This window comes from Triturus cristatus, chromosome 6, assembly GCF_964204655.1.
Source record: "Triturus cristatus chromosome 6, aTriCri1.1, whole genome shotgun sequence".
Lineage (NCBI taxonomy): Eukaryota > Metazoa > Chordata > Amphibia > Caudata > Salamandridae > Triturus > Triturus cristatus.
Window position 1 is genome coordinate 432,674,518 of NC_140589.1, and position 26,587 is coordinate 432,701,104.

At 44.6% G+C, this 26,587-nt stretch overlaps 1 protein-coding gene across 1 annotated transcript in view; it reads left to right on the top strand.

Annotated features, from left to right (window-relative positions):
• The window catches only part of LOC146817266 (elongin-A-like), a 522,392-nt gene that overhangs the window by 174,968 nt on the left and 320,837 nt on the right, over positions 1-26,587 (top strand). The window contains exon 3 of the mRNA XM_085610852.1: positions 7,879-7,991. Coding sequence (XP_085466978.1) covers positions 7,879-7,991 — 113 coding nt within the window. The remainder of the gene's footprint in view (positions 1-7,878; positions 7,992-26,587) is intronic.

Sequence of the window (26,587 nt, forward strand, 5' to 3'; positions counted from 1 at the left end):
TCAGTTCAACGAGGCTGGATACCCCTTTAGCTAAGGACTGCTGAAAAAGATTTTCTGCTGCGGAAAGTACATAGCGGGAGAAGCTGCGAAGTCAATCCGGCCAGCGATTCACCTCTTGTAGATAGGCGAGCAGGTTGGTCCTGGTTCTCATAGCAGTTTTTGGCCATATGGGCACCTTTAGCACCACACCCAATGGCCCAGGACTGGTGGGTAAACTCTTGGGGGTTCTGGACTCTGGACTCACTCAGGCTTGGTCCAGGTGTGGGTTCAAGACGGTGGGAGCTTTTTGTGTCCCTGTGGCTTTGACCAAGAGGAGGCCAGCAAACTGGCCCTTGGAATCACTCTGGTAGTCCTGGGTGCAGGCGAAGATGCAGGGCTGGCTTTTGAGGGTTAAAGGTAGGCTCTAGACAGCAAAGCAGTCCTTTCAGGTACATCAGCAGTCTTGCAGAGTGCACAGCAGGTCACAGCAGCAGGCAGTCCTCTGAAAGTCCTTCCATGGATTCATTTATTTACAGATGAGTGGGTCTGAAGGTCCTATTTTTATACCGTGGTGCCCTTCTTCTGGAAATCGAGACACGCTTCTAGAAAGGTTCTTTGAAGTGCATGAAATTTTCTGAATCTTCTGTCTCCGAACTGGCTGCAGTGACAATGTGAGGTTGTTAGGCCATTTGTGTGAAGGTTGAGCATACTCTATTTAGTTGTGAGTGGGGCTGTGCTTAGCTTCGTCCCCCCAATCTTGCCAGCAGATGGTCCATTGAGGCACACCTGAATCCTCTATTGTGTGACTATCTGGGAGGAATTCAAAAAGTCTGTCAGCTACACCCAGTCATGTGTCCGGAGACTTGCTACAGGTATAAAAGGGCTAAAGGCAGAAAAGTTTCAACTTCCTAAAAGTTGCATTTTCAAAATTGTAACAAAAAATCGCACTTTAGCATGACAGAGGATTTATCATTACAATTCCATAGATACCAAACATGCCATACCTACCTGCTACCAATTGGTAATTACAGCTTATTAAATGTAATAAAGAATCCCCCAATGTTATCCCATGGGAGGGGGAGGCCTCACATTAGTGAAAATTGAATTTGGGAGTTTTTCACTACCAGGGCATGTAAAACGTAAGAGTTCATGTCCAACCTGTGAATTGCACAGCACCACCACCCTATTCGCCAACTATGGCCTACTTTAGGGGCGACTTATTTGTAATAAAAGGGGAGTTTAAGGTTTGGTAAGGGGGTCCAAATAAGTTGGCTTGGCTGTTTAAAACCGTATTCAGGCTGCAGTGGCAGGCCTGGGACATGTTTTAAGGTGCTACTTAAGTGGGTGGTACAAGAAGTGCTGCAGACTCACTAGTAGCATTTAATTCACACACTCCGGTTATATTGTGTACCACTCTACAAGGGACTTACAACTAAATAAAATATGCCAATCAAGTGTAAGCCAAACAAACCATGTTTAGAGGAGTGAGCATAAGCACTTTAGTACTGGTTAGCAGTGGCAAAGTGCACAGTCCTAAGGTCCACAAAAAGGAATTTCAGCATCAAAAATAAATTGAAATTGTCAAAACATTAGGGGGAAGACCATCCAAAGGTTGACTGATTTTAACACCCACCCAAAATGACATCTTTGTAGGATAGGAGAAATTGCTATACATTTTCAATTCAGTTTACTGACAAATTGGCTAAAAGCTGTAAATATCACAGTTGATTACGATAATCTGGAAATAAAATTTGACAGATTCGTGTGTGGGTGAGGTGTGGGGATGCACCTGTACTCACATTTACTTTAAATTTTGCCCCATGTAGCCCCTAACAAGTACATTTAAATATATGTATTATGCATGAGAATCCACTGAGTGTGTGAACAGGATAAAATGAAAAAGCACAAAACTCTCATAACGACCAATAGACCGAGGAAAGAGCCTACAGTTTAGTCTAATGCCCCAGACTGACACTAGAGCTATTGATCATGTTACAAACCACTTACAAGTTTCAGTAGCAACCATATCCATAAGGTTACACAGATTGCACATACTTGAGCCTCCAACAGTAGATGTGGTGCATATTTATTTTGTAAAAACCGTTTAATGTTTAATGACAAAATACCACCACATGATTTGAGATGACATTGGGAGAGGATGTGGCGTAATGGGCAGATCTGCTGACTTTAGATTTGGGGAACCGGGTTCGAGTCTTGGCATCGGCTCAACATCATGTGATTCTGGGCAAAACACTTAATCTTCCTGTGCCTACCAAAACTTGAATGTATCCTTGTGTAATGTAAATGGTGCTCATGTAAAGCATTACAATACCTTCAGGTCAAGTTGGGACTATACAAAACAAATAGTAGCTGAGTAACATCAGGAATACCTGCCTCCAAATTGACATGAATCAAGGTTGTCAGTTTTGAAAATGAAATGGTAATGCAAATGTTTTGCCATTTTACCAAATCTCCACCCTCTAAAAAGAAGCTAATTATTTATAGAAAATCTCACAAATGCCCGCTTTTCAGTTAGTAAATCCATGAATCCAATCTCCAAATACCAGCTTGTCAGTTTTATTAAGTACCTGCATATACTGCTGCTCCACAACAAAAGAAACCATCTCATTGGCTGATGTAAGAAGTTTATTTCAGCGATGCCCACTTTGCATTTGGTCACCTTGAAATATCAGCAATTCCCATTTTCTACCAGGATACCCATCAGAAACAATTTATGGTCACAGTAAGCTTGGAGCAGCATTAAATAGGAATTTAATGCCCGAAATAAGCAAATTAAATACACCCTATGCCAGGGCAGAGAATGGTTTTCCAAGGGTTGCAGTCCATCCGATGGGGTCTGAAAACCACCAGACAGAAACATGCACCCCCACACACAGGCCCATGCTTTGTTTTTCCTCGTCTCCTCTCAACTAATCCTGGGCCACAAAAGAACTTCTGGACTTGCCATGTGATCCAGTTTGCCTCTACTCTTCCTCTGCTCCACTTTAGGGGGGGAGGGGGATTGAATTAGTTGCAGTTGGTGGAGGTTCTTCCTGAGACCCAGGTACATACTATGTACATTCAGTTAGCTAAATTTGTTTCCAGAATACAAGGCCAACAATGCATCCTTACTCTGTTTTACTTGCCATTCAGGTTTGTAGCTGTAATCACTGTTATTTCCAATCATGTAAACAGTCTCGTTTTTTTTTTCTAAAGTAAATCGTAAAACGTTGAAATTTATAAAGATCCTTTATTAAGTTCCAAGCATCACTTTTTGGCAGACCCAGCCAACGCGTTTCATCCCTTATCGAGACTTCATCAGGGCCTAAAAAGATTTTGTACATATACAAGAATCAGTGCATTACATAAGTTACAATTGATTTCACAGTTTTTTATATTGATCATTTGTTCATTTTTTTCCAATTTGTTTTTTTGTTATTTTAAATAAAATCAATTCATACTTTGGGAATGCGTAAACAACTACAATTCCATGCCGATTGATCTGGGATTGCCCACTGTATACTCTGTTGCTATTACCTATCTGTATGGAATGGATTCTCATAAATTTTATCCCACCTTATCTCTTAATTTGAGTGATTACAGCTACTCTGTTCATCTATTCATTTTTTGATTAACCATGATTATTCTGCTCAAAAAAATCTTTTTATATTTAAAAAAATGTGCATGCAGGAGGACCAAATCCTTACTTGCAATTATCCGAGGCTTCATTTACTACATTGCCATTTTTTACTCCTGATCACTTTCCCTCTTCGTTCTCTGTCAGAAACATTTTGAATTTTAATAGGTTTGCACTATAACCCCTCCCAAATTAATAACCCCCCTTTCTGACAGTGGAAGACCAATTGCTGCTCCTGCGCTTGTTTTGTAACCTATTTGCAGTTTGGAATAATATAGTAAGTGTAAGGAATTGTGTTATTGGTTGAGGTGGGTGGAAGCCCTACCCGGGGAACAACCACAATCCTTGTCTGGGTGAACCACAAAGGTCACCAAGTTAACCTGTGCTTACCCATCTGGTAGCTTGACACAAAGCAGTTATGCTTAATTTAGGGGCACTGTGTTAATTATTTATGCAGCACACGAACAGTAATAAAGTGAAAACTCAACACAAGAAAACCCCCAAACTAATTTAGACAAATAGAGTAAATTTGAATAAATAAAACCATACCAGAATGACTAGTTTTAAGTAATTATAGCGCCTAAAAACAAAGTGCCATTCATGTTCATCTGGTTGTGCTAGACGGGGGAAAGTCACAGGTTCAGGCCCACTGCGATTGAGTGCAGGCTAGATGCAGGGAGCAGGTTAGTCTCGCTGAAGATTACCTTCTTAAAGTCTGGCATGGAGTTCCATTTGCTGTAGAGAAGGGCGCGATGAGCCGGGAGAGTGTTGCGGATGGTTGTCCCTGTAGCTCAAAGAGCAGGTTGGTTAGTGCAGGTTGTCATTGCTGTAGTGCGAAGAGCTGGTCGGGCGTCGCAGACAGTTATTTCTGAAGTTTCACATTGGTACTCACAATGGGCTGTCATTGCTGTATCATGAAGTGCAGATCTCACATTGCCGGTTGTTGCTTGTGGTCACTGTGGCGCAAATAGTCTGATTTATCGAAGGATTACTTTGTCGGTCGTTGTGGGCTTTCTTCACAGGAGGAGCTCAACTGATGCTGGCAAAGGGTCCATGATTTGGGGAGGTATCTCTTGGGGATCAGAAACTCACTTAAAGGCCCAAAGAGCTCAGGCAGGTCTAGTTGCAGGTTTAGGCAGGTCCAGTGCAGTAAATCAGCTGGGCAGTTGCAGGAGGGCCTCTGGACCTTTGAGCTTGTTGTCTCTCTAGCTGAGACAGTAATCCAGCCAACTAACCTTTGGAGTCACTCAGGTAACCTGGGATGAAGGGACCATGTTTAGTCTTCCATGTCTCTCCGCCGTCTCTTCTCGGTACAGTTAGCAGGCAGCCAGGCTCCCCAGACCAATCACAACGCTGCAATGCCGCCTGCATGGAGAACATGCAAAGTATGCAACGAAGGGCCTGCCAAATAGTCATTGTGCACTTAGGAGGGTGGTACCACGCCTCCCCTGCCCTGCAAGTAGAGCAGCCCTGCCCACCCCGTTACACAAAGCTGCAGCAGAGGGACACAATAAAATGATAACATTACATTATTATCATTTTATTTTTCCCTTCTTGCACTGCTTCAAAGCAGTGAGGCAACGCTCCTTCGCCTTAGCGGAGGTGCCGCAACTGGCTAAAGTGCTTGTGCTTTCTCCTTCAAACATCGTAAAATTGTCGTGCAAATAATTGGCACATTTAATTTGCTTATAAATCTTTAGTAAATAGTACTAACTGTACCCCTGGCATGTACATTAAATGCTACAAGTGGACCTTCAGCACTCATTGTGCCATCGATTAACTAGCCTTTTAAAACGTCTCAAGCCTGCCACTGCAGTTTGTAGTGCAGTTTTAAACTGCCATTTTGACCTGGCAACAAACGTTTTTCTAGTCCTAAATCTTCTTTTTTAATACACGGGTCATCACGAGAGTAGACCCTAAAGGCTCATAGGGCAGGGTGCATTATATTTAAACACTAAGACTTGTGGGATTAGGTTTTACATGCACTAGCAGTGGAAACATTCCTAAAGCAGTTTTTCACTACTGTAAGGCCTATCTCTCCCGTTGACCAACACTGGGTTCCATATTACACTTAAGTGATTACTTTGGATTAGAATCCGATAGGGATTTGGTGTTTACACTCAAATTTTAATTCGAAAACCATCTTTGGTAGTAAAGCCAAAATGCTCAATTCTGAAAATGCTATTTTTTAGAAAGTTAACTCTATCAGAAAGGTAGACCCAAGGATCACTGGGGACCTGGGTTAACTGTTATATTAACAATGAGAATTGTCCCTAGTAAAGATGTATTTATACTGTGTAAAACCAAATGACAATTTAAGTGAGTCAAAAAATAAACAAAACGATTGAGGAACACGTGGCGTTGCAGTGATTATACATGAGGACAAATTTGCTCGTCTTGAAGTGATGCACACAAGTGAACTAAGAAAGCAGAGCAACTGTCATGTAAATTTTACCAAAAGTGAGCAATCACACATCTGATTCCTGTAAAACGAAGGTTACTTAGGGAGAAAAACGCTTCAGCTTCTGGAAGCTGAAGAACTTGTCCTGATTTTAACTTCGTAGCCCAACCCTTTCTTAAATAATGTAGCTGTGTTTTCTCTTGCAAAACAAGTGGCATAAAAAAACTAACCTAAAAACTATAAAAAGAAAATAGGAACCGAAAGAATATTCTTTGTCCCACTGTCATAACGTTTTTTGGAGATAGTTGGCGTGGTGATATGGATATCCACATTTAGAATCGTGCACTGACAGTGTCAAAGTTGACAATAAACCCCCAAAAATGTTTATCAAAAATATACATGGAACTCACTGCAAAGACATCCACCGCACTAAGCCTTGGAAAATGAATAAGAGCAGGACCGTAAAAAAACCCCAGCTTTTTCAATGCAATCTGTCTCGCTTTTGAGACCTTGTATGTATTTAGCTATGCAGCACATTAGCCTGGGTGCTGAAACATCTACTGTTCTTTAACATGGAGGGAAAGTAAGCACCAAACTGCGTGACACGCCAGGTATGGGAACACATGGAGAGAAATATTGCCTTTCAGTGGGAAATGGTATATTCTAAAGCTCTGTTTTTAATATAAAATCCTGGCCTTTGATGGTCCTAACACTGAAAATGCAAGATTTGAAAAAAATATTGTCTACGGGTGCTCGTGGAAGACCATTTCTATGGACTGGAATCTAGAGAATGCTAAAGAGATTCTGGTATTTTACTGACCTCTGCTGGTAGATTTCTATCAAGAAAGTTAAATGGAGGCAGTTGCCAGAGAAATTAAAAAAAGAAAGTCCCTCAGCAGAAAGCAATTCTGGTATTTTACTGACCTCTACTGGTTATTTTCTATCAAGACACTGAAGTAGAGGCAGTTGAACAGAAAAAGTCACTAAGCGGAAGCAGACCAGTCCTAGGGCTGATCTCCAGGGCCCACAAAGTACATACACATATAAGTATATACTAAAGTATATACAAGAAATCTTGATTGCTCGACCTAAAAAGTGCTATGAAGGGGCCAACACTGGCCGTACCCTAGCACTTTTTTCCCCTTCTTAAGGGGGAGAACAAATAAACAAAAAAAAGTAGCTCAATCACCGTTCCAGCAGCGGAAGCACCATAATAAATTTGAAGCAATTCGTACTTGGTCCATGCTTCTGCAGTAACAAGAGGAAGTGAAGCAGCTTATGCATTCCAATTAGAAGGCAGCAAATGAGTGACAAAGCCCATAAATGGTGATTAGTGTGTGGGCTCCAAGCACTTTTTTCAAGGAAATATCTCTTGCAAGCGAGAGCACAAGTGCGAGCACACATGTGCTCATGCAGGTGAGAACTAAAAATTGTAATTCTGCCTTCCCCACTAACCAGAAACTAAGATGAGCCACTGATACCCTAAAATACTTTGAGTTTTACTGTAGCTACCTTTATAATTGGTGTATAAATTGCGGATGATGTGTAAACTATAATTATGTATGGAAATGGCAGTTACGTGGCTACGGTAGGTTTTGTTGTAACATAATTGCTTGTATTTGGAAGTGTTATGTATTGGCTGACCCAAATCCTTGTTCTATTTGTTTATAATGTGAAGACTCTATTCACCGCTCCACCAACCAAACGTCAGAAAGGAAGACAGAATGAAACTTGAAGAATGCATGTGGTGTGACATGTAATGTGATTGAAACAAACTTTAATAAAGATTAATTAAAAAAATATATTATACTAATTGTTTGTGACAGTTTAAATTATTTTCATTGTCCTAATGACTTCACAGGAAACTGGAATAGGCAAGACAGTGAACAGCCTTCGCAAACACGATGAAGTTGGTGATATGGCTAAATGTCTAGTAAGCCAATGGAAAAAGCTTGTGCCTGAGGAAACGCAAAGGTAATTTTCAAATAACCCTGGGAAGTGTTCTGTTTTTATGTCTATTGACAATCCAAAAATGACCAATGTTCTCTTTGCTTGATATTGATTTACTAGGATTGACTAAAAGGGAAATCTGATTGTAGACTAGTTTACATTACCTTGCTATTTAATTCACCAACTAGATAGTTGGCAAATATAAGGAACCCAAAGTGTTTTATGGAGTTCCACATTTACAGCTGCCTTGTCAAGTATAAAATGCAGATCTTATCTCTTGTCCATGTATTACCTGTCCTTTGACTTACAAAAATATATTAACTTTTGTGAATATTACACTTAATGCATATTCACTATGGCTATTTAAATTTTGTAAATATTATTTACTGTGCGTTTACTATGGCTATTTTGTTATGTGGTGGTAGTAGTTTTTCTCGGATGAGAGCTACATTTTTGATTCCAAGATGCAGCTTAAATCTGTTTGCATAGTGGAGGTTAGATTCAAAGTACTAATAGAAGAGTAGTACATTGAGCAGCAGGCTTGCCCGTGAAGTAGTCTCCTAACTTTCTGCCTTATTTGCTCCTTATTTACGAGTGAATTGGTTTGCTGTGAACTTTATTTGCGACAGCATTTTGAATTTTTGACAAGCAACAAATGCTCAAATCTTATATGGTCTCAGCTTACATTATAAACTCATCACACTACACCAGTTGGTCAAAACCAAAAATGAACACTGCCATATTAGTTAGGTTTTTTTAAACTCGTGCTAAAGATTGTAGGACATTTACCTTCAAAGAGCAGCAGAACCAGAATACGTGATAAGTTCACGGTTTCCAAATAATGCACTGGCAGTGGAGGACAAGAGTACGTACAGTAGGATCGATAACTGCCAAACAGCTTAAAGCCCTAATACAACAGAGGCAGATACGTGTACTGTTGCACAATGAGGATGTAACAACAACCCAACCTTGCATAAAAATGGAGGAAGGGTGGGTGACCTTGAGCGAGGTGGGTTTATTAGCCTGATATTCAAAGAGTTTGCCTCACAATGGGAACTGCTGACCTAGCGGTCTAAGTGGGAGTTTCCTCATGGAGTGCTCTTGTATGCTTTGTAGCAGACCTGATATTTGATGGTGAGGTGACTTTTTCCCCTCCTTGATATGGACCTGATTTCCTGGGACAAGCCTGCTCCAGTTCCCGCTATTTGCTCACCAGATCAGCTCTGCACAGGATTAAGAAGGCATGTGGACATTTAGTAGGCAGAATTGATTGCCTGATCTCACTAGACCGGTTTGGCCCTGTCATGCTTGCTGCATGGTGTAATACAGCCGGGAATGACAATCACTATGCCCTTTGGCTTTAAAAGGTTCAATCTGCACAGGGTGGTGCAAGGAGGTTGAGTGGGATTAGACTTTATTCTCCGATTGCCAGTAGTTGACTGATATGGTTTAGTCAAAAACAAAAATAACAAAAGATATTTATAACGCGCAGCCACTCCGACTGGGGTGTCCGGGCGCTTACACAGACCACAACAAAGGTAGAGAAAAGAACACATCTAGTCATTGCGACTAAAGAGCCAGGTCTACAAGGCCTTTCTGAATTCCTGTTCGGAGTGCATTATGCGTAGATGGACAGGGAAGTTGTTCCAGCATTTGGTGGTACCCACCTCGAATGTCCTACCCCCCTATTCTATCCTTCACGAAACGGGGGGTGGTGAGGTATCGTTTGTGGTGGGACCTTAGGGATCTGTCCTGCTGGTAGGGACGAAATCTCTTCCTCAGGTAGTTGGCCCCTCTACCTTGATACGCTCGAAAGGCAAACGTAAAGGCCTTAAATTCGATGCCTTTGGCTACCGGGAGACAATGAAGTTGTCTGAGATGAGGAGAGATACGTTGGCAGAGCGGGACCATGGTGCTGCATTTTGAATTATCTGGAATCTACGGGTCAGTCCAATCGGGTGGCCTATGTAAAGACCATTGGCGTGATCGAGGTGGGAGGTGACTAATGCATGGATAACGGTTTTGTGAGCTGACTTTGGTAAAAAATCAATACATTTTCTAATGGTTTTCATTTTGCCGAAGCAGGCCGCAGATACCAGTTGAACATAGGTAGCGAGGGACAGGTCTTTGTCCCACCTGACTCTTAAGTTCTTGACTGAGTCCTTAGGTGTGAGGGCATCTCACAGTTCAGCTGACCACCATAAGGCCTTTGTGTAGGGGGGGGGGGGTTACAACTTGGTTAAAAAAAACAAGACCTCTGTCTTGTCGGCATTAAGCTTTAAGAAGTTGCAGTTCATCCAGGCAGAGATGCTTTTAAGGCACTCTTTTAGTGGGTCAAAGGTGGATGCTGACACCCCGCTGAAGGTGAACATCAGTTGAGTATCATCCCCGTAGGATGTCACCTTGATCCCCATTTTGGCGATTAGCTCCACCAGAGGTGTCAAGTAGACATTAAAAAGTAGCGGGCTCAGGGCCAATACCTGCGACACCCCCCATTTTAGTGGTATAGCGGGGGAGGTGAAAGGGTGGATCGAGACCTGTTGTTCTCGGTCATGCAGGTAAGACGAGATCCAGTTCAGTGCCATCCCCTGGATGCCACTCCGTATAAGGCAATCTAGTAAGATGGAATGGAACACGGTGTCAAACGCTGCTGACAGGTCTAGAAGCACCAGCATGGCTGCGGAGCCTCCATCCACCGCCCAGCATATGGAGTCCGCCATCTCAATCAGCGCAGATTCTGTATTGAAGCCAGGGCGGAAGCCAGACTGGGACTCATGCAGTAAACCATTGGACTCAATGAAAGCTGACAGTTGCTGATGGGCTAGTTTCTCCAAAACTTTAGCGGGACGGAGGTCAGAGAGATGGGCCTGTAATTACTTGTGACTTCAGGGTCAGCGTTAGCTTTTTTCAGTATAGGGAGAAGAAACGCGTGTTTCCAGGTTGATGGAAAGATCCCCTGTCTGAGTGAGGAATTCCAGATGGCATTAAGAGGGGGGTTAAGGCACTCAGCCAGAGTACTGTATTGTTTTGCTGGCCAGGGATCACCAGGTGATCCAGATTTACATTTCTGAAGTTCGGCCAGGGATGCCTCCAAGGGGATTGTTGCAAATCCCGAAAATACGGCTGGGAGGCATAGGGGTTGCTAGATGTGGCCATCCCTAGGGGACAGGGTGCTGCTGGGAAAGCCTAGTATATCAGGGCTATATTCGCCTAAAAAAAAATTGAGATCTTGTTGCATAGCTCCTGTGACGGGGAAATAGTGTGTGTGAGCGCTAATGGATTCGTAAAGGATTTCACAATCTTAAAAACTTCTCCAGACGAGTTCTTGGCGCTGGCAATGCGCTCGGCTAGCAAATCTTTTTTTTTTGTTTTTGTTTTTGTTTTTGTTTTTGTTTTTGTTTTTTTTTTTTTTTTTTTTTTTTTAATCAATGAGAAGTTTACGGTATTCTTTTAGCGCTGCTTGCTAGCCAATTTTGTTCTCCTGAGAGTAAGATGATCTCCATTTGCGCTCCAGTCTTTTGCACTCACATTTGTTTACTCTGATCTCTGCTGAGAACCGGGGGGCGAAAGGGGAAGTTCTCTCGGAGTTGACAGACCTCTGGGGCGCAATTGAATCGAGTACATCACAGACCCATGTATTGAGGTTTGCGATGCTAACATCAAGGTTATTTGAGATGGAGGTCTCGGAGTCCTTCAGATGCAGGGTAAAGGACTCGAGGGAAACCCTACTCCAATTCCTTCTTAAATCCTTAGGTAAGGAGGTGGTCCTCAGCCCACCCTTCAGGTGTGGCTGGAAAGGGATCAGGAAGTGATTCAACCAGATCACCGGCTCGGGGGTATGAACTGTAATGTCCGGTAGGTTCTCGCATATAAGGTCTAGTGTGTGACCTGCCTTCTGTGTCGGAGAAGAGACTCGTTTGATCAAGTTGCAGCCAGCAAGCGCTGAGATGACATTTGCGCTATGCGAGCAGGAGGAATCGTCCACATGGAGATTAAGATCACCCAAAATCGTGAAATTAGAATAGCGTGTGCTGGCCTGGGCGACAAAGTAGGGTCAGTTGCAACACCTACTGGGGATCATGTACCCACGATCAAAACCAGCAGCAGTAGGAACAGTGGGAGCAAGACGTTCACTTTCAAGAGGCTGATGAAAAGCAGGGACAACTCTATGGAGGGGATCTCCAGGCACTGGTGAAATAGATGTTCCTCCTGGAAAACAGGCTGGACAGTCTGGTGGAAAATTGGAGAATAGGGCACATCATGTGACCTGTGGGTTCTTCTTTAGGGGTGGTTTCCAAAGCTGGTTGTGATTCAGGAGAAGCTCTTGTAAACTCTGTTGCCATCAGTGGACATAACCTTGTACAGCCTCAAATGTTTTTGGTTATAAAAGAGAGATATCAAAATATGGACGAGATCCAGTGGTCTCCTGTTGAAAGTACATTTCTGACTTGCATGTGAGAGGTGGACAGTCATTATGGCTATCACAGGATAAAGGTTGTTTATTTCAGTAGACTGGTATCATTTTGTTTCTCATTGATGGCAAGAAGATGGAAGTAATAAAGTGGAGCTACTGTCATTCAAATTTCACCAAAATGCAGCAATCGCACATCTGATGTACTGTTCAAGCTCCCAAAAAATCAGTGATTGCCTGCTGCTCACCCCTGTCCATGGGAGTATTAATTCAGTCCTACACAGTATGCATAGTCGATAATAAAAGCTCATGGGCAAAGCTTGACAGTTATGTGCCCGAAAAATAGATTCTTGTGAAAGAGGAATGTGCACCAGAAAGAGTCTAACACATCCAGATGAGTCCAGTTCTCTTCTTTATTAGCATTCACAATCTTAAAATGGCCTTCAGCCATAGTTGCATGCCAGCTCTTAACTGCAACAAGTGTGTCAGTACCTTATTTGTTTAAATGCACAGGGCCCCCATAATAGCGTAAGGGGCCAGCTGCACACTGGCGATGAGACCGGTACTCGACCCTGCGCCCTTCAACCCCCTGCCGTTGCCAGTCTCATCTGGAGCTGCCTGTGCACTGCAGCTCAGGATCACAGCGTGGCTTACGTGAGCGGCCGCACTGCAATCGTGCCACCCCCACACTGTGTCCTGCTCTCCGTGAGCTGATTACATCCTCGAAGTATCCAGCTATCTGACCAGGTGCTGCAAGCAGCAGCACTTCATCACAGGTGGTGAGTACCCCAACTCCCCCTGCAGCGCCAGCCCCCTTTGACCATGTGGCGCCCAGCATCAACGGTGGCAGCACCAGACTCCACTAACAGCCCCGTGGGAACATCGCAACGTGAGCCACGCCCCCAGCAATTGCTGTGCGGCTGAGCATCGGGCCAAAATACCAACAGGGCACGTAGTTTATGGTGCATACATGCTCCGTCCAGCTGCTCACGGTAAGGCGCAAAGCACGAAGGCTGCTTGTCCATAAGGGTGCAAGGAGCCACTGCGCTCCCCACCCCATGTCTCATGAGTGGCTGATAGCCCTGTTTTAAGCATCACCAGGGTGAGGAGGCACTCGGACAGACGGTTGTGCCGCACAACCTCACATGGTGCTCAGGCTTGTGGCGTTAGGTGCCACGGAAGCAGCAGAAGGCACCCATGTGCCTTCAGGATCACACAGCTTAGCGGCCTCAATCCTGGCCATAGGGTTGTTTATTGCAGATGGTGCGCCATCCGCATTAGCTCCAAAATGGAAGAACTGGGTAGAGAGCTTTCAATTCTACTTTGAAGACTGACATTGCAGTTGAATGGCAACAAGCTCTCCTCTTACACCTAGGAGGAAAGGACATTCACAAGGTATACAAGACTTTGGTCAAAGCAACACCCAAAACATGGAATTTTACCCAGGGCTGTCAACGCACATTTCGAGCCGATGGCGAATGGAGATTATGAACACTTGGGTGTCCCGTCAGGCATGCCAAGAAGCAGAAGAATCAATAGACACCTTCCACTGTTGCTTCAAAGAGAAGGCAAGCTCCTGTGGGTTCCATGATGTACAGGAAGAGACAAGAGATAAGAAGTCAGGTAATCAAGGGTGCTCCTCATCAAAAACGAGAGAGACTATTTTCCAAGAATCTTTGAAATCGCACCAAGGTATTCTGACACTTGGACGGTCGTAGGAGCTGTCCAAAGCAAGAACGTTTCATATGGAAGCTGCCCTCCACCGGCCAATTAAATCTGAACGAGTTAATGTCGTCCAACCAGTCTGCAGTCCAGCAGCTACGAAACAGCCTCTAGAAAAGCACAAAGACTATGGATATTGCAAAGGACCTCCTCACAAGCTAGCAGAGTGCCCCGCAAAAATAAAGATGGTCTACCAGTGGAAAATATAATCACTTCTCCAAAGTCTGCAGATCATCAAAGGGCAAGCCCCAGAAGGAAACCTTCCATGCCATCACCTGGAACCCCGCCGAACCAGAGCACATGGATAACGTCATGGACGTGTACACTGTTCACACAGTCTTTGCAACTGGTGGATCCCAATCACCTCGCCGCCCGCTCCCACAGTGCCAGCTTCTAATGGGGCTTTCAAGGGTTGCGGCAACCATAGACACTGGTGCATCCATCGAACTAATGTCAGCGGACGTATATCACACACTATCTGAAACCCTGGAGCTGGAAAAGGCACATGTCAGGGTCTCCAAGCATGTCCCATACCCCTCCTTGGATGCTTCAAATCACTGGTGTCCCACAAGAGTGCACCCGCCAACATCTCAGAAGTATGGAGATTCTTTGGTAGGGTGAATTACTGTGGAAGGTTCATCCCAGACCTCGCGGGTGTAACCCAACCCCTCGTAAACTCACCAAATCAAGCGTCACCTGGACTGGGATACCGAGCAGGAAGGAGCATTCTGCAAGACAAAAGAAGCTCTGTCCATGGATACCAATCTGTCCTGCTTTGATCTTCAGAAAACCAATATTGGATGTCAGCCTGAAAGGACTATGGCTGTTCTCGCCTAACAATAACCAGATGAAGGTTGGACTCCCGTCGCGTATGCAAGCTGGTCGCTGACGGAGGCGGAACCGTAATACTCCCAAATAGAAAGAGAAGCCATCACCACACTCTGGGCATGCAGGTGCTTCCACCTCTGTTTATGGACACCCATTTGTAGTCCAGATTGACCACAAACTCCTGGTGCCCCTGTTCCAAGGTTCTGTTTCCAAGCCACCCCTGTCATCGAAAAAGGGATGCTGCAGCTACAGGAATATGACTCTCTAGTCGAATACAGACCAGGTGCCACCAATCTAGCTGACCATCTCTCATGCCACCCTAGTGCAGCTATCCTCAAAGAAGCCAAAGACGCCAAGGAGAAAGAGTTTGTCTGCTACATGGCAAAGTGGTCCAGTCCACTTCCCCTTCCACTGGAAACACTCAGACAAGCCACTCAGGAAGGCAAGTGCCTCCAACTGTCACTCATTGCAGTCCGGTCCGTAGAATGGAAAATGCTAAAGACACACCTGTCACAAAGGACCTCAAAAGCCAAGAGGGTCCTGGAGTCTGTTCTATGTTTGTGAAGAACTCTCAACAGATGTGAAAGGATGCCTACTCCAAGGACCCCACTTGGTGATCCCAAGCAGCCTCACAGAGCAAGCTATGCAACTAGCCCACCATGGCATTGTTAAAACTAAAAATAGATGTTGCACCAAAGTATGGTACCCAGGTATGGATGAGATGGTGGAAACCACAGTAATATCCTGCACTTGGTGCCAGTCTCCAGATCTCCAGAATCTCCTGCGCCAGTAATCACCGAAGAAGGTCCACAGCAGCCATGGGAGTGTACCAAGTTGGGTTTTGGACATCTATCAGATGGAAGACATCCACTTTTCATGATTGATGACTTCACCAAATAGACAGAAATATAGTTCGAGTTGCTGGCAGCCTATGAAGTCACTGCACAAATAGAAAAGATTATCGCCGCTCATGGACTCATGAAAGCGAATAGGACGGACACTGGACCTCCTTTCCAAAGCCTTGAATTTGTCAAATACCTTCGCTCCTGGGAAATCAAACGTTGCAAGATAACCCAGTGCTGGCCATATGGAAATGGAGAGGTTCATGCGTACTTTGTAGAAGGTAATCGGCGTTGCTCACGCAGACTAAAAACCCCTGGAGAGGAGATTTATGTATTCTCACAATAATACCAGTAAACATCACACTCCACCTCTGGCCAAGCTCCAGAGCATGCCAGCATGGGGCGTGTCATCAGGAGGTTCCATCCAACATCACACTTAATGGACCCCAGACCCCATTGAAGAAGAAAGAGTCCTCTGCAGAAGAGTTGCGACCAATCAGCGAGCCAGCGACAAGCAGTGAGCTTAGCGTTCGGACATTCAGCCAGGGGATTCGCTGTTTGTCAAGGATAGGTATCACAAGGTAGCAGATTCCGATTGTCACCAGAATGCCAACCATGGTCTGTAATGAGGCGCCATGACACCATGATAAATGACTGAAGAGGTGATGAGAAATCAGCTGCAATATTTCCTTCTTCAAGAAAGTCAACAGAACACTTCAAGAAACTACGAATGCCTTCTCAGACACTGAACATGGGGCAGAGCCAGACAATAGGTCACCTTCACCTTCTGCAGCCAGGAGGACTTCCTCAGGATCCAGATGAGACTCAGACTCCACCCAGAGAGGTGCATAGGCATCAGAATCTGTCCCTCCAAGGTCCCCAGGCCGACATGACTAACGGAGGTGCCACCTGCGAGCCAACCCAAGACTATCCACCTGCCTGACAAACTTCCTGATCTGATGACCCAATGACGCCAGAAGATGCACTTCCAGGAAAAGAAGTGTGTCCAGGGCGTGGTAATAGAACTGTATTGTGTAATTTCATAATACAAAGACAAATGTTCTTATGTTTGATTAAAGTTGCATAGGAATGTACTGTTCCATCTTGCAACACATCACAGGGTGATTGCATGTTGCTCACCTGTGTGCGTGGGAGTATTGGTTCAAACCTACGCTGTACGCATAGGTGATAAAAGCTCATGGGCGTGGCTTGAAGCGGCGGTTACTGGGGGAGAAAAATCCTGCAGCCTCTGGGAGCTGAAGATGTGAGCCTTTTTGCAGTTCTAGAACTGCCAGAGAGAAAAAGAGAATTGAAGTGAACTATTTTGTACTCGGTGAAAAAAGGATGGGGGCGTGAGATGCTGCATTGCAGGACTATGCATTGAATGACATTGTGGTTTTGGCATCCGATACAGATAGCCAAATGATGAAATGAGCACACAAGGCTGTTTCAGGGTATGTCTTCGAGGGTGTTGACCCAGAGTAGGCCCACAAGGTTTTTTCATAAAATAATCTAGGGGAAATAAAAGTATCTTGAAGTGAAGTCAGCTATGGAGTGCTGGTGTGGTTTTTGATTGTCTTGGAAATGCCCAGTGATATACAACAGAGCACTTTGTAGGCTGGGTGTGCCCTTTGCAGTTGATATTCTGAAGAAAGGTGCCTATTCTCTAGTTTTCAGCCATGAGGGGGTAGTTTGGGAGACTCAATGGAAGGTTTTGAAGTGCTTTTTATGCTTTCTTTCCATGTCTTTGCTGACAACCTTTGACTAAAGGTGAGTGGGATTTCCATGGTCATGTGCTTAATTGAAGAACTGCTGCTAAGGAGCATGGGGAATGTATAAGGTCGTTCTGTGTATTTGGAGACATCATGATGTTTATCTCTGATAATTCTGAATCTCAAAGATTAAATTGTATAAAACAAAAAGGTAGGACTCGTATGAAATAATGCACGCTGCAAATTGTCTGTCTTCTATGTAGCCAGGAAAAAACAAAAATAACGGCTTGAGTGCTTGAATAAATCTCCAATACTGATTATTTTGTGCCGATTTCATCCCACTGTCTTTTTAGGTCTAGCATTCGAGACCTATTGTATATAATTTAGTACATACTGTAATGATGTAACATGGCTCCATGCTAATATGGTTTGTAGAAGTTTACCAAAAAGTCCATGGGATGAATTAGCTATCGATATTGTGGGACCATTGCATGGAGAACATCAGACTCCTTACCTGTTGGTGTTGCTGGATTTGTATTCACGATGGGTGGAGGTGAGTTTGGTGAGAGAGATCACTTCTCTTTCTGTGATCAGTTTTTTAGAATCTGTGTTCAAACGAGAGAGTTTTCTTAACTCTATTCTTTCTGACAATGGTCCGCAGTTCTGTTCTGCTCAGATGGAGGAGTATTTTGTAAAATGTGGAATTGAACATAAAAAAATTGCATTATATCATCCAGAGGCGAATGGTGCTTTGGAGAGATTTAACAGGACTTTAAAGGAGAGTATACAATTAGCAAAGGTAAACTGTTTAGATTGGAGAAAAGAACTGCAGTGTCGTATAACAGCCTACAGGTACACTCCTCATGCATCAACGGGGAAGACTCCTTTTGAACTGCTCTTGGGAAGGTCTCCAAATACTTGTTTGTGTCCTGGCTGGATGGTTGCTGGGAAGGGTTTGAAAAACAATGGTATTGGGGAATGGAGAGACAAAGAAGTGTCTCTGCAAAACAAAAGGAAGATTTATGTTGATAGAAGGAATAATGCGAAAGTTACAAATTTTGAGGTTGGAGATAAAGTAAAGGTCAAAGCTCCTGTTGGGTGTCAAAATTGGTCAAAATATACCTCTCCAAAAACTATCATTAAGCTGTTTAAAAATGCTGTCAAGACGGATGATGGTCGCATCTGGAATCATAGTCGTGTAGCACATTTTCAGGGGTGTGGTGTGGCCGACAGGAGGGATGATACTTCTTATCGTTTTCCCTCAGACATTGATGTAAGGTCTGATAGTACTTGTAGGGGTGTCAGAACACGCAGGTTTCCTTTGCATTTACGTGATTTTGTGTAGTTCTTTCTACCTTCTTTTTCTTGTTGTTCAAATGTGTTTATTGTTCTCATGTTACTTTTGTTCTAATGTAAAGAGGAAGAAGTGTAATGATGTAACATGGCTCCATGCCAGAACACTAGGCATGGAACCAGCTTGTTCTGAGGTTCTGTCATGTGAGGGTTCTATGATGACAGTTGATATGCTGGCTGTTGGTTGAGGCTGTAATAAATACCTCTTACCACATATCTTCATCTGGTGTGGATTTACTTTATTACACATACATATGTGTATGTACTTTGTGGGCTCTGGAGATCAGCCCTAGGACTTGTCTGCTTCTGCTTAGGGACTTTTTTTTCTGGCAACTGCCTCTATTTAACTTTCTTAATTAGACAACGACCAGCAGAGGTCAATAAAATGCCAGTCACTTTAGCATTCTCTAGATTCCAGTCCATAGAAATTGTCTTCCATGAGCACCCGTAGGGACAATTTTTTCCAGATCTTGTATTTTCAGTGATATGACCACCAAAGGCCCTGATTTCATATTAAAAACAGAGCTTTGGACTATACAATTTCCCACTGAAAGGCAATATTTCTCTCCATGTGTTCCCATACCCAGCGTGTCACCCAGTTTGGTGCGTGCTTTCCCTCCATGTTAATGAATACAGTAGATTTTTCAGCACCCAGGCTAATGTGCTGCAAAGCCAAATACATATAAGGTCCCAAAGGTGAGACTGATTGCATTGCAAATGCTTGTTTTTACTTACTGTGCTACTTAGTACAGACGAGACCAGCCACATGCAAATCAGCCTTAGCGAAGCTCCAGCAGGAACACCTGAACCTGAAAAAACTGCCATGCCAGGTTCTCTCTAGACTGGAACACAAGAAACCGTGTCAGATTTCGGACATGTTGGTCCTCATTTCACTGAGGTTCAGCCGAAGTCTTATGCCCAGACATGGGTCTCAGGCTTACTGTAACATACCATTCTCTCGCTTAAGAAAATGGTGATAGGTGGAATGCTTGAAATAATCTTAGCATCCGTGTTAGAATCCGGGTTCGCTGGTTGGCACAGGTAGGTACTTGTGACAAGCAGGGAACCTTTCCTCTAGTCAGGGTAAGGGGTTACACTCCTAAAATAACCCCTGCTCACCCTCTAGGTAGCTTTGCGCGAGCAGACAAGGCTTATCTCAGAGCGTTATAGGTTAAGCATTTGTGAACACCTACAGTAACCAAGTGACAACACTACAAATGGACACCACACAGGATTAATATTAAAAATAAGGATTCTTTATATAGAGTTACCACAAGACCATTAAACGACAAAAATACACAGTACTGTTACTTAAGATGGTAGAAGGTTGCTTGGTTCTCTTAAGTTCTTAAATGCAACACTTTAAGTCAATGTACCTTTTAGATGCGACACGCAGGGCAACGAAAGTGTTGCAACGATGTTGATGCGATGAAGTTTTTGGTGCAAAGAAATAAAGACGTGAAGATCTTCCAGATGCGTTGCGCTTCTCCGATGTTGCGAGAAGACTCGATGCGTCAGCTGCAGCGGCGTCACCCTTTACACGATGCGACGACAGCGGCCTTGGCAGCGGCACTCTTCTCCGACGTTTGCAAGACGCTTCCGCTCGATGCGATGTTGAAGCGGTGACACCCCTTTACGCGATGCGACGACAGCAGCTCCGACGGCGGCATGCTTCTCCATGGATGCAAAGCGCTTTTCTTGATGCGGTGCAATGCGACGGCTGCGATGGCGACACGTTTCTTCTTCGATGCGAGACTCTTCTCTTGATGCGGTGCGATGCGTCAGCTACGAAGGCTGCGATGGCGACACGCTTCTTCAGCGTTGCGAGACACTTCTTGGATGATGCGAGGCTGCAGCGGCGACACCCTTTACGTGATGCGAAGAGTAGCAGTTTCGACGGCGGCACGCTTCCAGCTCCTTGCGACACGCAGTCCCTCAGAAGGCCCAACAACAGCATCAGGCACTTCCAAAGAACTTTGGGGAGCTGGGGGGTGAAGTCTGTTGTTCCTGAGACTTCAGCAGGAGGCAAGCTCTATTCCAAGCCCTTGGAGATCTTTTTAAGCACAAGTTGAAATAAAGTCTTTGTAGTCTTTCTCCTCTCCTTCAGCAGCAAGTCAACCACTGCAGGCCAATCCCCCAGGTCAGGGACAGTATTCCTCCTTACAGCTCTCCCAGTTCCTTCTCCTCAGGCAGAGGTTTTTCTTGTCAAGCAGGATCTAATTTCTTGGGAACAGGGTCCCAATACTTATACCCCTAGGGTAGAGGGGCCTTTGCCCAGTCCAAACCAGTTCCTGAGCACTTTGTTGACATGACTCTGACTTTCTATTCAGGGTACAGGGCAGAGACATCAGCCGCTCCATAGGGGGTGGAGCCAGCATTGTGGTGGCAGAGCACAGCCCTATTCAGAGTCCAGGTGCACTCCTCCCACCCATCTGGATGTCAATCTCTCTATTCACCACCAGGCTACCTAGCCCTGCCCCTCTGGGTTTCCCCAGCCCTGTCACTCACACAAACCAGACAGGCAGATACACATCATAGCAGAGGCGGGCTGAAATGGTTAGGCAAGCAAATACCAACTTTCTAAAAGTGGTATTTGCAAACACAGAATATTAAAATAAACTTTACTAAAAGATGTATTTTATTATTCTGAGTTCAGGCATACTAAACTCGAATTTCTACCATGTTCCCTGGGTCTATTAGGATCAAAGGATGTAACCATTCCAACAGCCCATTCTGGCCTATGGGAACAGGTAGCATTGAAATAGTGAAAAACGAAAATGGCTGTGATTCACTATAAGAACATGCCACACACACCAGGGCTTGTCCTACCTTATGCTTACAATGCACCCTGCCCTTGGGCACACCATAGGGGTGACTAATATGAAGTTAAGGCAAGGTTTAGGGACTGGGAAGTGGGTGCACTCGCCCAGTCAGCATGACAGTACCAGACTGCACGCAGGCTCTGCAATGGCAGACCTTAGATTTTACTAGGCCGCGTCTGTGGGTGGCACAACCAGTGCTGCAAGCCCACCAGCAGCATTTGTATTTACAAGCCCTGGGCACTCCTGGTGCACTTTACTGGGGTCTGACAGTAAACCAAATAAGCCAATCATGGAATCCAACCAACATATACATTTTAAATAGGGAGCACTTGCACTGTGGCACTGGTTGGCAGTGGCACAGTGCTTTGAGCAGCTAGCACCAGCAAAACACACTAGGCACAACGACAAAAAAGTGGAAGGGAGACTCACGCCAAGGTGCCAGGTCTAACAATCCGATACTTACTGGGGGCCGTATTACAGCCCCTTTTTTTTGCTTTCTCTGCTACTCCATCTATCCTCATCCTAAAGCAATTACTACCTCACCTTGTAGGTAGATGGGAGAGTGGATGCCAAGGACTACCAATGCAAGAGTTATTATGCTTGGGTGCAAGAGGACACGTTTGATATGTAGATTAGGGGTCAGATTAGTGGAGGAGGCTTAAGGCAATATGACCCAGACCAGAAGATCCTAAGAACAGTAAAACTGGAGAAAGTCAACAACTGAGATGGACTTGCCTCTCATATTAAATTTTCTCAATAGGCTGCTGAGGAGCGCGATTAAACTACTGAGAAGCACACTGCATTAAAATCCGTTTATATACACATCCAAGCTTTTACTATCTTTGGTGCCAGCTATTCTATGTCAAATCTTTGTTTCTGCCAAATAGTATGCCATATCCATCTCTCGTTTTAATATCAGGCAGACACCACCTGAACCTCAATGCTTCTCTCGGTTTTTAGTGTCGAATGTTTCCCAAAAGCAAGTGACCAAGGACATTAGCATCAATCTCATATCTTTAAACTTTTTAAACACTACATTTGAACTTTTAGGAGTACACTGGTCTGTAACATGCCCAGTTCTTCAAAAGTGATTGCACCAAAAAGATTAAAAACGTCTCTTATTTTTCTTGTCCTCTGGCCCTAAATGAACATAGAATAGAAACGGACACAGCCATCAAATTAACATTAGGGGTAGGCGTAACTTGTATAATTCAGTTTAGCCTAATCACACGAAATTACCCGAGAATGTTGAGATTACACTTAATACTATGCAAGAATAGTATTTCTGCGTTTAGCGATATTTGGTATAGCAAAAATACCTCGGTTTCAAAAATGTGTGTGAGAATGCTTTTTGTACCAAGACATAGCGCTAAATGCAACAGATCATGACTAGCGGGCGCAAGGAGCTGCTCACTAAATGTACCAGTGGAATAAGATTTCCCCCCCAACTTATTCCTGCCATTTAGAGCTATTTTGTCGGTGCATAAGGCCTCCTTGCGTCCAAAATGGGCATGAGAATGCATTTTGCACTAAGGACTAGTGCTAAATGCAGTATAACATGAATAGCTAGCACGCCACTTGTGCCCTCTAAATGAGCTCTCGCTGTAGGAGTTTTACACCCCCCCCCCCCCCCCAATTACACAAGCAGGAGTAATTGTGTAATTATCGGTAATTCAGTGTCAGAGTAACGCAGATTTACCAAAATTACTCTGATTACCCCAGGCGTAATTTAAATTAATCCCAGGCATTGTTAACACACACGAGTTCCAGGGGCGGCTCCTCCATAATGGCAGAGGAGTGCCGCTTCCCCTACTAAAAGAAGGGAAATAAAATGATAAAAGCATTTTATTATCATTTTATTTTGCCTGTCTGTCTGACAGCTGACAGCATGTGTCTTCAGCTGATCGGGGCCAGGCAATTCTGTTCGACCGGCATGGCAGGTTGAGGAGTGGTGGGCACTTTTAAGTGCGCATGTCGCTGGCCAAACAGACATGCATGCTTAGATTTCTACCAAAGGCTCCCAGGCACTGTCTGAGCAGCAAACTAAGCTGCTTAGACCAACCCAGCGCTTTAGGTAGCAAGAAGAGAATTTATTTAATTCCCTTTGTGGAAATCACCGGAAATGCCCACATTTCCTGCTCAGTTATGTGAAAAGTCTGTCTGGCATTTTGCACAACATCATGATGTGAATAACAGCTGCTTATTTTGTTTGTTAGCATTGCTCCTGCGATAGGATCTTTACTCAAACACAATTTTAATTGTGCAACATGGCATAACCTCAATTACTTTGTCAGATATGCTGTTTTCTAGATTACATTAGATCACGCGGGCGTAAATACAATTTCTCATGAGCCTTGTTTTAAGGCGAATATAATGGGATACCCCAGTTGCCCACCCTATAGGGCCACACATCAATAAAAACAGTGAAGGAAACCTGAACGTTGAACTGACACAATTCCTGCAATATTCAGCCTAGCTACAATTACCTCAGATACTTGGATTCCTGGACAAATCCACTCACTCTATTACATTAACAGGTTTTTTTAAAATGTTAGGGCGAGGCAAATCAATATTCACATGCTATGGAACCGTAAATGTGGATGCTACAGAAACATCTAAGTCAAAGGATCCAGGAAGATTGAGTTGTTGAGTTATCAGTGTGGCAGTGGAAGAGGTCTCAAGTGCATGTCAAAAAGGTATCTGACAAGTGCATGTTGAAATGCTCACGATTTAAGGCTTTACATGCTACCTGTATGACCCCTGTACTTTTGACAAAATGAAGTATTCCTGGAATGGTTACTGCCCTAAATGGGTGTATACTAAGACAGATTTCATCCATATAATTTAGGAATGCCCAATCGGGGATGTGGCCAACCGCCGCAGATCAACTGCTCCCGAATGAGGCCCTGTGAATCCTGCAACATCTGAAGTGAGAGTGGATGTTCAGAGGCAAATCCCCCCCCGGTGGCACTGTGGGGATACCACTGAGCCTGTCTGCTCCCATTGTCGGGACCTGTGGTGGTCTGCACGAACACAGTGAATCTGTCAGGAACACAGATGCAACGGACAGAATGGGGGCTGTGCGACGGAGTCAGCGTTGCCCACAAGGGACCGTGATTGCAGTGGGCCAGATCAGGGGACCAGGTGTCTGAGAGCAGGCAGCTGTATAGATGCGTTGTGAGGCAACGCGGGGCCAAAACAGAGAAGACCCAGTGCCCCCTTGGCCCCGATAGCGACCTTCCAATGACTGGTACACGACCATAGGTCTTTGGGCAGGTCTGCAGGGAGGAAGCCAAGATGCTGTAACTGCAGAGCCCCATCCTGATCAGGACCATCACCGACCCCCGCGAGTGGGCAGCTCCCAAATGTGGAGGAATCCATTTAAAGTTTACAACCACGTCACCAGATCAATTCCAGGCCCTGTAAGACCTGACTGGTCAAGTTGCATGGCTGAACGTGTGTGTCTAGAGGGCGTAGAAGTTCGAGCAAGATGGAACCATGTCCAAATAGTGGGCCTACCGAAGGGCACACATGGCTCCGAGCCTACAACTTGGAGGACTTGCTCTTTAAAAGCCTATCTTCCACATTTGTGCTCAAGAGAGTACATAGTGCTGACTCCTCAGGCCCAGGGGCTCCTCATCGGCCAAAAGTGGCGCATCTCCCAAACTATAGAGACTAAGACTACATACTACAAACACAATGCTCCCAACGACCTCTCACAATAGGCAAATCTCAGGTAATGATCGTCCATGATTACAGAAGCGCAGTCCAACAGCGTGAGATATTTATGGGTGTAAACAATGCCTCAGAGGCCTGGGAATTACATATGCCCTCCTGCCCTTACTGGACACACTTCTTCCTCACTTCTGAAGACACCTGGGACTGAGTGGAGGAGTAACCATGAACAGACCATACCCCCAGGTGAAGGGGGAACAATGAAGGAGGGGGATTGATGGCACCTCTGGCAGAGCAAGTCCAAATGGATAGATGAATGACATGGGAACAGCTACATAACCTCCTCTACTGCAGACTTGGATGAAGACCAGGAAGGCTCCAGTTCTGGACTGGACTAAATACTACTATGAGTGACACCACAGTTGTTTGACATCACTAGGGGCCGCAACAGCTTGAACTTAACCACAACAAATGAATTTCCTTCACATGTCCTACCACAGACTTGCCACTACACCTGATGCAACAGATGTGACCTAGAGCAATGAGGCGAATTCTTGCAAGGACAATCTCCTCCCTCCATAATCCTTCATGCCCCGTGGCAGTAGAAGGGCTGACAACAGATCTACTACAGAGTTGAACACTGTTTCAGCACGGACACCCGCCGCTAAGTTAAAGCAACATTACTGGTTCAGCAAGCCCAGTTTGGGGTTCTTGGAACTACAAGACCCAGGAGTACATAGTAGAATAGTCTGCTTCCCACCAATCAAATTGCATGCTCAGCATTTCCAGTTCCTCTCCAGCAGCCCCACACACCTCTTCGAGTGTCCTGGAAGGCACAAACCTTGCTTCACGTCAAGAAATGCCATCTACACAAGTACAGCTCTACCACGGCAAATTCTCATACTCCATCTTGAATGTGAAAGGCCTGAGGTTGCTGCAAAAACATCATAAAGTGGTGGCACAAATACACCGGCTAGGGCAGCATATATGATTCCTGCAGGAGCCCCCTAACATCTTTAAAAGTAAAACAACTAAAAAATAGATGGAGGGGACAACTGTACTGCACAACAGTTTCTGCCTATGCCAGGGGAGTTGCAATATGGATAAAACCGGGGGTGCCCTCCATAACGGATGAACAGAAAATAGATGTGGAGGAAAGATATGCACTGCTGAAAGGTAGGCGTCATGTCGGGCAAAGGGAAGACCGTTTCTTTGAAAGGTAAGCACAGTTTTCATTCACATACACCTCATCCAA